This window comes from Tenrec ecaudatus, chromosome 1, assembly GCF_050624435.1.
Source record: "Tenrec ecaudatus isolate mTenEca1 chromosome 1, mTenEca1.hap1, whole genome shotgun sequence".
Classification (NCBI taxonomy): Eukaryota; Metazoa; Chordata; class Mammalia; order Afrosoricida; family Tenrecidae; genus Tenrec; species Tenrec ecaudatus.
In genome coordinates this window covers 115029843-115044724 of record NC_134530.1, presented here as the reverse complement: position 1 = coordinate 115044724, position 14882 = coordinate 115029843, and the positions used below count along the sequence as shown (strand labels likewise).

Here is a 14882-nt window from a genome sequence, read left to right as displayed (position 1 = left end):
CATGTGCATTCTTTCCGAAGTGATGTAGTTTCTCCTCCCTACTTTCAGCTGGCGTCATTGGAAAGACTTTGGTTAGGAGGATTGTAAACCAGTAGTTTTAATAAAGGCTCTTGAAACCTAATAGCATGGAATTTTGGATCTCTACATTACATTTCTTTTAAACCTCCACCTGACACCTCTCTGCTAACCCTGAGCAGACTGATATCCACAGCACATGCATTATGCAGCAAGAACATGGGGCCAGGCTGCTCTGTACGGCCGGAACAAATGCAGCTGAGTTAAGAATCCTCTGAGATGACATAGAGATTGTTGATAACAAATTTGGAAAGTGAGTAATTACCTAATTTTTTAATTTATAAAAATATTTGACAAATTAGCCATGGGAGGAGCAGCTCATTTCTTGCTGCTCAGCATTTGAGTATACAGATTCCCCGGCTCTCTTTTATGTCTCTGTGTAAATTGGCATCTCTGGTTGCTGCTTCCTTCTTTATGCCCTTTCCCCCTTTCCTCCTCCTTCCCCATCTCTCTGTCTCCTCTCTCTCTCTATGCCGCACACACACGCACACACACACTGTGCTCTGAACATTAGTGATACATCAAAGGCACACCCCTGAATATAGATGAGTTATCTCTGCGCAATAAAGAAAAGCTGGTTATGTTTCTGGTTTGTATATTTTCATCTCCAATAGTTTTACGTTATTTCATTAGTCTTCGTGAATGCTCTCATTCTTTATTCCAGGCATTTTGTTATTGCTACAGAAACACTGAAAATATAGTAGTTTCAGTCAAAACAGCATTTTCCTCATCATGCCGGCACTACATTATTTCATGAAAAAGAATATTTTGCAGAAACAGGACTTGGTGCACAGCACTGTTGGTGAAGCCTCGCGGCAGCAATAGCACTTTGGGGTAAAGGCATCAATTCTGAGCAGAACATTTAAAATAGTGAGTGACCTCGTTAATAAACTTGTATTTGGGAATTCTAACAGAATCACCTCTCCCGTTCTCTTCCAGCCTTTGTCCTCCATGCCCGAGAGTGCCGACACGCTGAAAAGACAGCCGTGCGACAGCAGTGACAGCAGTTATGACACGAGCCAGAGCTCTTCGGAATCGGAGGAAAATGAGAACGAAGACTATCAAATTAAGACCAGGGAAAAGCAAGTGGCATATGGCTGTAGAAACTCCAACCACCCCAAATTAATTCAACAAGCCAGTAAGTTAATAATGCCTCATCCAAGTATTTACTAAGAATGACTGAACTGAAATGATGGACCTCATTAAAAAGCCCCATCCCACTTTCCCCTGACCTGATGAGGACATGTCCGTTGTAGTCAACGCCTTTCAGATTCTGCAAACGGAAAATCAAAAGGGTTCAATTAAGAATGCCTGTAGTCCAGTCTAATGAGCCCTGGGTGTGCTACTGCATGAACATTGGCCTGCTCGCCCCAAGATCAGGCTTAAACCCAACCGCTGCTCTGGGCAGGGGAGGCGAGGCTGTCTGCTCCAGCCCTGCCACTCTTTCGTAGGCTTGCTCTGAGTCATGACTGACTTGATGGCAGTTCTCTTAGCCACACATACTAGTTCAACTCTTTGAGTATCTAGTGTTCTCCCTACCTGATTGAAAAAGCCCAGACAAGAACGATTTCTCATGACTCTGGAGACTGCTCGGCAGCTGCTCTGTGAGAATGGTGAGGCACCTTGCTCGTGTACAGACTCACAGCCTCAGGTGCTCCAGGCAGCACTTTACTTCCGGACACAGGGCTGCTGGGAGCGGGGATCTCATCCATTCTCCTATATTTCAGTTTTGTTAGGAGTTGAACTATGACATAATTTATTTTGAAAACCTGTCTCATGGCTTATCTGCTGATTGCATTCTCTTTTAAACAAATACATTTTCTCCCCCTACTTCTTTACTGACTCTGCTTTATTTATGCCACTACCTATTTTTCTAAACACGATGCGTATTGCTCCATGTATTTGACTTGACTGTGTTTCTGAACAACTCATTTGTGAAGCAGTTTACATTTTGTTCCCTCTCATTGTCTTCATGGGTAATCATTGAAGCCAGGCTTTCGGTACACAGGAAATATTCAGGGCAGCAACCAGCCACCCTCTCTTTCCTTTTTATTTCTTTCTGCTGTTGTTTACACTTCTTTTTGTCTCATCTTTCATTTTTTCTTCAACCTTGAAAGATACTTAATATGGTGTCCATTATTCTTTTTTATCCCCCAAAATCCAGTACGGCATTTTTGTTTGCTCGGGCTTACCAATGACACCCCTTTGAGACACTGCCTTGTATTGAGGACTTTCTTATAGCCGGTCTCTTTCTCCTATCTGCCCTGTGCTCTGGTATTTTGTTTCAGGGCTCCACTAAAGAGACTGGTTCAATAATGCAATAAATGGTATTGTGGGTTTCCCCCGCCCCCCTCTCTCCAGCAGTGGTTTAATAAATTAATGCCCTTGGTAATGTTTACATTTTAAAACTGGCCTTCTGCTGTTCTAATAACCTATTATATAGTTAAACACAATTAAAATCATCTTTAGGGTTTCCTTGTATTTTATTTATTTTTCCCCATGGGGTCTGCATTCTGTAATTTATCCATTTAGCCTGAACATTCACTAGGCTAGTTTCTCTCTCACTCCATGACTCTCTCTGTAAGTTAGTCACTCCTGAAACTATGAGCAGAGTCTACCAAATAGCGGAGGGAAATGGATAGCATTATGGTATTCTAGACAAAGGCCTTTGGGATTATTAGCATTTGAATTTCAACCTGGCCCCTGTGTTGCGTGGTGAGTTCTGAACCTCAGTGGTTTTCATTCATACAAGGCAGAGAGGAGAAAGGGCAGAACCAGTCCTCCTTGGAGGTTTTCTGTGAGGATGAAGATACACAGAACACTCTGCACAGTGCCTGGCGTAGTAGCAAGACTTCCCACGAATTGATCCTTCCGGTTCTTTTATGTTCATATCTCCACAGCACAGCCTTAAAGCACTAGTAATCAAATATTAGAGTATTTCTCTGGTTCTTCGTATTTCACAGGAGTGTATTCCCTTCAAACTCACAGTCTTTTGATGATGCCTATACTTTGACATAGATAGTCATTCTGCGCTAACCCTTAGTCTGTGTAGACCCCATACAGCGGGAACCATCCACTGACAAGGCTGCTCTCTTATCTCACTTATCCATCATCAACAGACTCCATGAGACGCTCAGTCAGCTGCCCTCGGTCCATCTCTGCTCAGTCACCTTCCACTGGGGAAAACCGCCCTTTTTCTGCTCAACAAATGCTATCAGCATCCCGGCCAACTTCAGGGGTCCGTTCACATTCCCTAAACCGTGCTTCCTCCTATATGAGGCACCTGCCCCAAAGCAATGACTCCAGCTCTACGAACTCGCAGGGGGTAAGTCTTCTGTCGCACTCTCTCAAGGTCACAGGCAGCACCCGACTCAGGAGGAGGTGGCAAAGGCCACCGGCTGGAAGGAGGCCAGACGGAACCTCAGGTTCTTTCTGTAATTCAGTTCGCAGCCTTCTGAATTCGAGTACTCTTCTACTAGTGAACCATGTATTAGGAGGAGGCTTGTAAGGGGCACAGTTCCCCGTGTCGTAGAAATCGAGAACGGGCAAGGAGAACAGCAGTATGCCCCTTTCCCACCGGTTGATGCAGTAGGACACTTCTGCTGAGAGACAGCTGAGTGCATGTAGAGTTTGCCTGTCTTGCAGTTAAGCTGTAGTTGTGGGGAAATTTGCTGTATTGCAAATCCTATGCAATGTAACTGTCACATGATTAATAGGTTAAAATAATCCAGGTAAATTTTACTTATAACATTTAAGTACTCTATTTTTAAAAACTTTTTATTATGCCTTGGATGAAGGTTTTCAGAGCGATCAGATTTCTTTAGAAATGCACATTTTTTCATTGACTGCAGTCTCCACAATGCAACATCACTTAGCCCCTCTGCCCTTGGTTTTCCATTTCCATCCGTCCTTCTTCCCTAATCCTTCCTGCCTGCTCAACTTGATACTTGGTCAAATGCTGGTCTTTTGATCTGAAATGGTAGGTTATTCTAACCTTTTAGGGGAAAAAAGTTATTAAAGTAAAATCAGAGAATTATTGAACTCAAAATATCATTCAAATGGGGAATCATAGAAACCTGAAACTCTGAAGCTCACAAATCCAAGGAGGGCAGGGCAGGAGGGGTGGTACAGCCACACAGGATTACAGTGCCAAGTGACTAACTGCCAAGAGCAACGTCCTGACTGGCTTGCAGCAGTGGGGATCAGTTAAAGATGGGACCAAGTGAAGCATACAGTAATACAACTGGGGTATATTGACTGGCTATATAACAGAATGACAAGCTATGGGGTCACAGAGGAAGTCTCTTGGTCAGTCACAAAACAGTGGCACAATGGATATTTTCAGGATTAGGAGGTTGACAATAACTTCATAGAACGTAAGGTCTTGGGGAGATCCAGAACCAAAGTTTCAATAAGGGACCGGCTACAGACGCCAAGATATGTGGTAGCTGCATTCTCGTCTGACTACAAATAAAACACTTCCTTAACAAGATTGGTTCCTAAGCACCAGGGTTTGAATCTGTGTGAGACGCTGTTCTGAAACTTAGCACTTACTTCAGTCATTTTACTTTAGGTCAGACGCCTCTGTTAACTTCCTGTCTTAAATCATTTATAATGTTTTGTATAATAAATCAACATATACTTTCCCTCCTAAACATGAATACCAGACATTCTGTAAGAGAAAATCAGTGACCTTATTTTGCTACCAGACTCGCTTATAAATGATCAAGTAGAACGCATTATGTGCCTTCAGATAGCCAGAGACTTAGTAAATTGTTTATTTAATAATGGATAGTGTTTCAAAGAAAAGAATAGAGAGATATATGCAAATGAATTTTACTCGGTAGCAGCAATATATTAGTTTTGTTCTAATCAAGAGGACTTGTCTGAGGTACACATAGCAAATGAATCTGACCATAATATTCTTCTTAAACATTCATATTTTAAGTATTTTCAACTCAATATAAAATACAACTGTGTAGAAGTGTGAAAGACACCCTTAGGAATTCCTATCTATTTAACCTAGGGATTTGCTTAATTAAAACGAGTTTATAATATCAATATTTTATGCAGTAAAGTGCATTTTCATTACAATTTATTACATCTACCTTCCGTAAATTAAAAATTATGATTTCTTCCCTATTTGTCTTTTTCAATTAATTTTATCTCAGTTTTATTTGGAAATATCTTTTAGATTATAGTGGCATAATGATATAAACTCTCCTCCAAACACCTGTCTCTTTTCAAATTTAAGAGTGAGTCCTTGCGGCAACTGAAAACCAAAGAGCAAGAGGATGATCTGACAAGTCAGACCTTGTTTGTTCTCAAGGACATGAAGATCCGGTTCCCAGGAAAATCGGAGGCAGAATCAGAACTGCTGCTAGAAGACGTGAGTATTTGATAGATATAAAATACCAAGGAGCTGGTACCTTCTTGTAGTTCTTCTTGAAATATTGAAATTTATTCCCCAATGAAATTTTTCTCAATTGCATGCATAGCAAATTTAAGTGATCTTCTTTTCAACCTCCACAAGTGTTAAAAAGTAGAGCTTTATTTTAATTAAAGAAGAGTGAGATAATATTAATAATCAGCAATGAAAAATCTCGTAGTATATAGTCCTGTTATCATGGTAAATGGCTTAATCAAATGAGAATGATTAATGTAAAATTGATCATTAATGTTAATTTTTAATGACTTAAAGTACATGAGGTTAACCTGGTGTGAATAGAAGGGAATGAAGTGGGGGGGGGGGTCTGACCTCCTCCAGCTCCCAAGGCTGGCTGCCACAAGGTAGAATGCAGACAGGCCCCTCACCTCTATCCCTTTGTGTTCTATTCTGACATCAATCCACTGCACTCTACTGCTATGGGCGGGTGCCATAATTCATTGCAGTGGCCACACAGAACTCCCAGACAGTGTTTGTGGATAAGAGTTTTATTACAGAAGCCAGCAAGTGATGATGCAGGTGAGACATGCTCAGGAGATGGGTGGTCCGTCAGGACAGCCTCTCCTCTGACATGACTGCAAGCAGGCCTCTCTCTTGCCCTCAACCTCTTGGCCTGCCCTCTGTCTTGTTTGGGCAGTGTGACAAAGCTCTTTTAGAGCTGCTGATAAATGTTCAAAGGACATATCACCCCACTGTTAGCCTCAGCAACAGCTCCATGGGTCAGCAAACCCAGCCCCCACAGTTAGCTGGCCAGAGGCACCCTACTCCCCAAGTTAACTCCTGCCTCCAAGAACTCAATTGTACTTGTGCTGTGGCCTGGACAGTCCAGTGCTCCACCAGGCTCTGGCTCCTGGTTCTGATGTTGCTCTTGCTGTGTGCCAAAGCTTCTGGATCCAGGGGGCTCAAAGATCCAGGTGTACTCCGTACCTGGCTCTTCTTTCTTGCTGTGAAATCCCCTATCTGGCTTCTGAGATGGTGACCTTTACACCCAGCAGGATGGCACTCACAATGAGCCCTGTGAACAGTTACTCACAGTGGAATCCTATCATCCAACTAGGATCTTCTGCCACCCCCAGACTTACCAGGAGAATGAAGGTCTCTTGGTAGGAATAACAAAGGCTATGGCTGGAAGAGCCATGTTATATAATTCACCACTTTTCACCTTGCTTCTAGAAAGAGTTGAAAGAGCTGACATGGAATGAGTTGTAATGAAAACAAGTGACACTTCCAGCATCAAACATCGAGAACATGGGAACGTGACACTTGAAGCATATTGAAATCAAAGCAATAACAACGAAGTGTGTGCAAATATTATGTGTACATATATGTATATTAAAAGTTCATAGGAAGATTCCATTATCTTTTCATTTCATTTTCAATGAGCTTTTTGAAGCACCCCTGTGTGTATCTGTGCATGCGTGTGTGCATATTATAAGACATCGAAACAAAACAGAACAAAAATGTTAGGTTTAAATTAAAATTTTCGGTTTAAAATAGGAAGGATGAGGAAAGGCATCGCAAACATCATTATAAATACTCAAACATTTATTTATTGAGCCATTATTAGCCTGATTTCATAGACATCAGAATGATGACAAGCAGAGCCAGCAGAGCCAGAAAGGTGCAGTTAAAATATATGTCATCTACTGGAAAGCATTCATTTGGGCGGCATCCAACTGCTTGTACATCTGTGCTTCCTGGAAGAGAGGTTTTCTTGGAAGGGAGAGGGCAGGCAAGTCTAGCACTTCCCCCCCCATTGTCCAGCAGCAGCCGGCAGGCTCCCACAGCCGCCCGGTCTGGTGGCAGACCGTGAGCCCTAGTGCAGCTTGTAGCCCGCCTGTAGTTGTGTGCCCTACACAGCAGGCCAGGGGTCACGATGAGCTGCTGGACTACAACCTCTCTGCTCTGTGCACCTCGGGACTTGTGGTTCTGACCAGCCTCCGCCTGGCTGCGGGCGAGTACAGCGTGCCTACAGACAGCTAATTGCAGGTTTACGTTTGAAAACCCTGAGGCTCGGCCACCAATGGAAAGCCACAGTAGCAACACGAGTAGGGGAGGGTAGCAGCAGGTGCAAGGGCTTCTTTGATATGTCATTGAATATACATAGGACATTGAACATTTATAGTACATATATTATTCATCAAAATCATACATCCTGTTTCATAGAACGTGCTTAGGATGATGGAGATACATGCACACACACATGCAAGATAGAAAGCTCCAGGGGGACAGGGGTCTTGTCCATTTTGCTCATTGATGTATCCCGATCCCAATAGGAATGCCTGGCACAAAAGTCACTCCCTGCCATGGACTCGATTCTGACACCTTCCAACCCTATAGGACAGGGTAGAACTGCTCCTGTGACTTCCCAAGACTAACTGTTTGTTTGTTTGTTTTTAAATCATTTTATTGGGGTGCATACAGCTCTTATCACCATCCATGCATGCCTCCATTGTGTCAAACACTGGTACATATGTCACCATCATCATTTTCAAAACATTTTCTTTCTACTTGAGCACTTGGGATCAGCTCATTTTCCCTGCTACCCCCCGCTACCCCCTTCAATGAACTCTCGATAATTTATAATTTTCCCCCCATGTCTTACATTGACCGCTGTCTCCCTTCACCCACTTTTCTGTTGTCTGTCCCTCTGGGAGAGGGTTATATGTAGACCATTGTGATCAGTTCCCCCTCTCTCCCCTACCTTCCCCGTCCCCTTCTGGTATGGCTACTCTCAATATTCGTCCTGAGTGGTTTACTGTCCTGGATTCCCTGTGTTTCTAGCTCCCATTTCTACCAGTTGACGTGTTTCCGTCCAGCTAGATTAGTAAGATAGAACTGGGGTCATGATAGTAGGGGGTGGGGTGGGGGAGGAAGCATTAAAGAGCTAGAGAAAAGTTGTATATTTCATTGGTGCTAGACTGACCTGTGGCTGGCTCATCTCTTCCTTGTGACCCTTCTGTAAGGGGATGTTCAGTTGTCTACACTTGGACTTTGGGTCTCTAGTCTGCACTTCCCCACATTCACATTTATATGATTTTTTGTTCTGGGTGTTTGATGCCTGATACCTCATCCCATCGACACCTCATGATCACACAAGCTGGTGTGCTTCTTCCATGTGGGCTTAGTTGCTTCTCAACTAGAGGGCCACTTGTTTATCTTCAAGCTTTTAAGACCCCAGATGCAATATCTTTTGATGGCTGGGGACCATCAGCTTTCTTCACCATATTTGCCTCCTAATTCTTTCCTCAATTTCCTCTTGTCCCACTATCATGTTTGATAGTGGGTTTCAGTAATTCTTCTCTGCTAATTGCCCTTGATTAAGCCCCACTAGGTATCCTATATCCTCCTTGCCATCGTTTTAGATCACTTGTTGTTCCCTTGTCCCTGGGTTGGTTGACACCCCTTTTCCTTTCCCCCATCTCCCCCTGTCCCAAGTTTCCCCAGAACTGTCGGTCTATTGTTTTCTCCTCCGGATTGTTTATCATGCCTATCTTACCTAGATAGACACGTAGAGACAATAATAAGCACAGGAACAAGACAGAGCAAAACAAAACAACAAAAGAAAACAAAAACCAACAGCTACCTTTAGGAGTGTTTTCCAGTAGAGTCTGATGGGGTGCCACTCTCTGGCCCCAAAGTCTATTTTTGGTATTCCCTGGGGACTCATAGCTTTGCTCCCCTTGCTGCTCTGTTTTGCCCAGTGTGATGGGCTCATATCAGGCACAATCCCCACACTGTGCCAATACAAACCCTTTATGAGTGCAGAAAGCCTCACTTCCCCCCTTAGAGTGGTTAATGATTTCAAACTGCTGGACCTTGTGGTTAGTAGCCCAGCATATTCATTACCCACTGTGCCAATTGCTTACTTAACAAATGAGTGACTCTGTGTCATTTCACTTCTTTGGAGCTATATGACTTTGTGAAAGTTCTTCAACTTTTCTGAGTCTATGAAGCCTGTCTTCCATTCTTTAGCTGATAATAAGGTCTTCACAATGGTTAGTAAGGATGAAATAAGATAGCAGAATTGTTTGTTCTGTGCCAGCTACTTATCATTAGTAATACAATCTAACTTAAGATAACTGCAGTTCAGTTGTATCTCTCAGTCCTTTTAAAATCGAAGTCCTGATTTTAATATCTATTGTATATTTTTCTTTGGAAGGTTAATTTACTGAAATTATAGGAATGCTTTGTTAATATTGTGAGCTTATTATGATTTAAATTTTAATCACTGTACAAACACACACACACACACACACACACACACGTGCAGCAACTGAAAACAAAAGATCAAGAGGTTGATCTGACAAACAGACCTTATTCTTAAGGATGTGAATCCTTATACATATCCAGAGGTTGCTGTTTTAAGATAATAATATTATAGATATTTGGGGCAAAAGTATTTAAAAGATAATGGTATGTTTTCCATGACCTTTTGGAGGTTCACTCATATGTGATGGGGTACACACACACACACACACACACAACCAAAAAAACCACCCGAATTGCTCTGGGCAGAGTGGAGCTTTTGTAGTCTGCATTTTTCCCGCTAGGCGAGCATCTAGCATCTTGGCCCTGAGTTAGTGCACCCAGTGGTGTCACCTGGGGAAGCTCACTCTGCTACAAGTGAATTTTTTCATAAAAACAGTTTTGTTCAAACCTCGTTTTTGGTGATGGGCGTATTTAAGAGGACAGTGCATGTCTGTGAAATTTGTTTCCTGCTTGGGGAAAAATGCCACAGAACCTGTTGGGATGCTGAACACAGCTTCCAGGCAGCACTATGGAGAAAACATGAGTGCACAGTGGTTTTCTCATCTCAAAAAAAGGTGAAATGTCGATTGATGACAAACCTTGATCTGGGTTTCTGTCAACTTCCCAAATGGACAAAAATGTTGACTTATACTGCATTTGGAGTTCATCCCACCAGGTCAGACTGTTAATCAAGCTTTCTATTTAGAGGTTCTGAAAAGAATTATAACAATGTGTGACAAAACATGCCCGATTTGTGGCATATGGGGCACTGGTTTTGCCACACAACAATGTACCTGCTCATGTTGCTATCTCAGTGCACCAGTTTTGGCAAAAAAGCATGCCTTTTTTGCCCCACACACCTGACCTCGCTCCAAGCAACTTCTTTTTGTTTCTGCGAATGAAGAGGGACTTGAAAGGAGAGCGACTGACGATGTAGAAGAGGTGAAGATAAAAACAAGGGAGGTGTTGTCAGCCATCCAAACGGATGAGTTTGAAAAATGTATCCAAGAATGGAATCGCAGAGTTGACAACTGTGTTTAAGTGTAATAGAGAGTATTTTGAAGGTGATGAATTTGTTTTGTTAAATAATTTAAATACACAACTTTGAAAGGAAAATTCCAGTTTTGGGGGGGTACCCCTTGTACACGAGTATATTTTAAGGTGCACTCTCCTTAATGTATCCTTTTGATGTTGTAATAGGAACATGATAATTTGGAATAATTTTGCTGCATATCTATGTGCCTTATGCTTATTCTGGTGTTTGCTGCTGCATGTATAATTAATTGGACCACACAGTAGAAGGTGCAGGAATGGCAACGGTCCTGACATTTACGCTGAAGTCAATGTCTTGCTCCTAATGAAAGAAGCTTCAAGGTTCTTAAATATTTTTGGAGACAAAACATTTCTTCATTCAATATACATTGTAAACTGCTTCAACACTTCATTGAAATATACTTTTCAAATAGCAATTCTTTGACAATTCCTCAGTAATAGAACATTGTTTCCCTGACTCTCTGCATCAGTAGTGCTTGGCTATGAACATTTTATGTGTACTATCCCCAGTAAAGCCTATTATTATATTAAACATTTGAGGTGCATTCAATTGTTTTAATAACAAAGGGTGACACATATCAAAACATCGCTATTACTGTACTAGTGTTACAGATGTTTTAATGTAATTGGAACATTTTTCTTAATATTTTTATGTATATAAACACACTATCTACTAAGACAAATATTTGCCTGACATTAGCTCTGAACTTTACCCAACAGTTTCCATATTTATGTACACATTCTACCTAAGACACATTTAGGAATTGTAATCCAGGACTGCCGGTACTTCGTTATTTCTTGAAGAGCAATGCGCCATCTAGTGGCCGAATATGGGATAAAAGCCACAGTCACATTCTGCCTTTTTCGATTTTTTGGCATTAATTTAGACTTCTCTGAAACAAGTGACTAAAAAAAATACAAGAAGGACAAATATGTTCTTATTTTGAAACATCAATAATGGCAGCTTATGTGATCATTTCATTGTTTTGTGAAATAGTAGCTTGTTTACAAGCCAACTGCTACCTGTTCCACCAAAGGAAAGGAAAGATAAATGAACTCATTCGGCCTTATGCTAGGCTTGTTTCTGTTGATGCCGTCCTATTCAATCAAGTTCTTTAAAAGTAAGGCCAGTGGCCTTGTACCATACCCTTTGCTTACCATTCTGTACATGATGAGAAATAGCTGCTGTATTGTACTTTTTGTATCAGGTAGAGAAAGAGTTAGCTAACCAGAGTCAAACTAGTATCGGTAGCTAATGTAGTTGTTCTGTACAAACCAAACATACGAATAATAACATACTGCTTTTACTTTTGACTGACGGTAGGTCGTTCATCAGACACAGTGGCTGTTTTTATCTGTGTGCTACAGTAGAACTAGAATATACTTTCAGAAACTTTACAGATTTTCATAAAAAGCAAAGTGAAGTGATGGCCTAATCGTAACTAAATCTAGACTCCATTCGATGTACTGTTCTTATGGGTGGTGTAAACTCCTCGGCAGTGCTCTGGGTTAGGCACTGGGCAGCTGACAGGACCAGCAGTTGCAACCCACCAGCCACCCGTGGGGGAGACGAAGGCGCGCACTCCTCTGAGGAGATCAGAGGCCTCAGGAGCCCTGGTGGTGGAGGGTTCTGAGCTGGGCTGCAAAAGGCAATGTCGGCAGCTTGAGACCACAGGCCCAAGGAGCCAGAGGAGGCTGTCGGCTCCACTAAAGGTTTGCAGCCTTGGAAACCCACGGGCGTCACTAGTTGGAGCTGGCTCGGTGGCAGTGGGTTTGATTTTCTTAATTAATTGATTAACAATTTTAATGGTGCTGCCGGGTAAGCATTGGGCTCCTAATTAAACTACAAGGTTGGCAGTTCAAGTCTACCAGCTGTTCCCAAGGAGCAAGGCAAGGCTGTCTTCTCCCATGATGTTTTACAGTATTGGCAAGCCTAGATGGGATTGTTATGAGGCAGAATCAGCTTAGTGGCAATGGGTACATAAATAGTACATACAGACCTAGAAATGAAACTGGAAACGCTACACCTAGGGGACATGAAGACATTTGACTTTCATTCATTGCAGATTATGTGCTTTGTACAGCAAGATGAGAAAGCTTTGGATTCTTTCAAATTTTTACTTTCTATGAGACTTCTTTTCACATGTCTTATTATGAAAGTACACTTTGTAATTGCAGTGAAACTGTAGTGTTTCTTCTGTGTAGACCAATTAGATTATTGGTTTAATCACATTTACTTTTCCTTTATAACGCTGGGAGAACATTCTAGATTGAATTTCTATACGTTTCTCCCCCAAACAGATCATCGATAACTGGAAGTATCATAAAACAAAAGTGGCTTCATATTGGCTCATAAAATTGGACTCTGTAAAACAACGAAAAGTAAGTAATGTCTAAAGTCTGTTTTTTTAAACTGTACCATTACAGACTATATATTAAGCTGATGCCATTAATCCATGGTCGAACTCTATATGTGTTCACTTGCTTACTCATTTCTTCATCAAATGCTTATGCTTGGCAGGCACCGTTCCAGGTTATGAAGATGAAAAAGTGAATTAGAAAAATCACATTCTCAAAGAGTTTGTGTTCTCGTTAAAGTGTTTTGCAAGAAACAAATGTAGAATGTAATATCATTATTAGATGCTATGAAAAAACGGAAGTAGGAATAAAAGTAGAAAGTACAAGTACGTTTGAATAGAAATCTAAATGAAATGGGAATTATGCAATGCCGATACCTGCAGTATGGGTTGCACCTCAGCATAAAATACACCCCCTCATGCCTAGACCAATCAACAATAGCTTTATAATCAAAGAAAATAATGCAGTTGGCAAGGATTTCATTGACTTGGAGCTGCAATTAATGTCCATGGACACAGTGGTCAAGAAATCAAATAACATGTTGCAGGGGGAAAATCTGCTACAAAAGACATCTTTAAAGTGTTGAAAAATCAAGATGTCAGTTGGCGGGCTATGGTGAACCTGACCCCGACCTTGGCATTTTGAAAGCTCAACAATGAATAGGGAATTCTGCAGAAGACGTGACGCCTGTGGATTATGGTGCTGGTGCCACACATTGAATCACCATGAATCGTCAGAAGAATGGGCGCATTCGTCTAAGGAGAAGTAGAGCCAGAATGCTCCCATAGTGAGGCTGGCGAGACTTCAACTCCTGTAGGTTGGACATGCTCTTAGGAGGACTGTCCCCTAGAAAGGCCACCACACCTGGTAGCGCAGAGGGTCAGCCCCAAAGAGTGAGCCCTCAACACGGGGCACTGGCACAGCGGTTGCGGCAGTGGGCTCCAACATGGGGACAGTTGCGCACAGGACCTGGCAATGTTCTGCTCGGTTGTCCTTGGGCTCCCTTCTAGCCACAAGGCTGATATAAGGATCCCTTGTGTTGCATTGGTTAAGCACTTGGCTGCTATCCAGGAGTTTATTGTTTAAACCGACCCCTCACTCTTCAGAAGAAAGATGTGGGAGTCTGTTTCCGTTTCAGAAACCTTATGGAGTAGTTACACTCTTTTGCAAGATCTGTATGAGTTGGAATTGACGCAAAAACCTGGATTGGGGTTGGGGGGCAGTTTAGGTGGATACATTTTGTTTGGGGTTGAAATTTGGGGTATGGACGTAAAACATTTAGCCTCCACCAGGACATGTAAAATCATAGGACTGGATAAGATTACCTAGAGGGTAAAGGTAGCTGGACAAGGGAGGAGTTTCAGGAATTGAGTCTTGGGACATTCTTGCATTGAGAAGTCACAGAGGGGAGGATTTATCAAAAGGGACTGACGAGAAACAGCCAGTGAGCTGTGGAAAATCATGAGAGCAGGCTGTGCCCGCTGCTGCTGATAGGCTCGTAAGATGAGCACCAGGAACTGCAGTGTGCAGAATCCGTAACCCTCTTCAAAACCAACTTCAGGGGGTGCTAGGAGTCACACTCAGAGCAGGATGAAGGGAAAGAGGTAAAGGCACCATGAGGACAGGTTCTCTGTCGTGGAATTTTGCCCTATGGGGAAAAGGTGCAGGAGCATGTGGGTAATGAGGCTTTTTAAAGATG

The 14882-nt window shown here is 42.2% G+C and overlaps 1 protein-coding gene across 3 annotated transcripts in view; it reads left to right on the top strand.

Moving 5' to 3' along the window:
• TTLL7 (tubulin tyrosine ligase like 7) overlaps positions 1-14882 on the top strand; it is a 169998-nt gene that overhangs the window by 119755 nt on the left and 35361 nt on the right. For all 3 annotated transcript variants that reach the window (XM_075557661.1, XM_075557654.1, XM_075557651.1), the window contains 4 exons: positions 1015-1213; positions 3195-3400; positions 5330-5464; positions 13127-13207. In XM_075557661.1, the coding sequence (XP_075413776.1) occupies positions 1015-1213; positions 3195-3400; positions 5330-5464; positions 13127-13207 (621 nt within the window). The remainder of the gene's footprint in view (positions 1-1014; positions 1214-3194; positions 3401-5329; positions 5465-13126; positions 13208-14882) is intronic.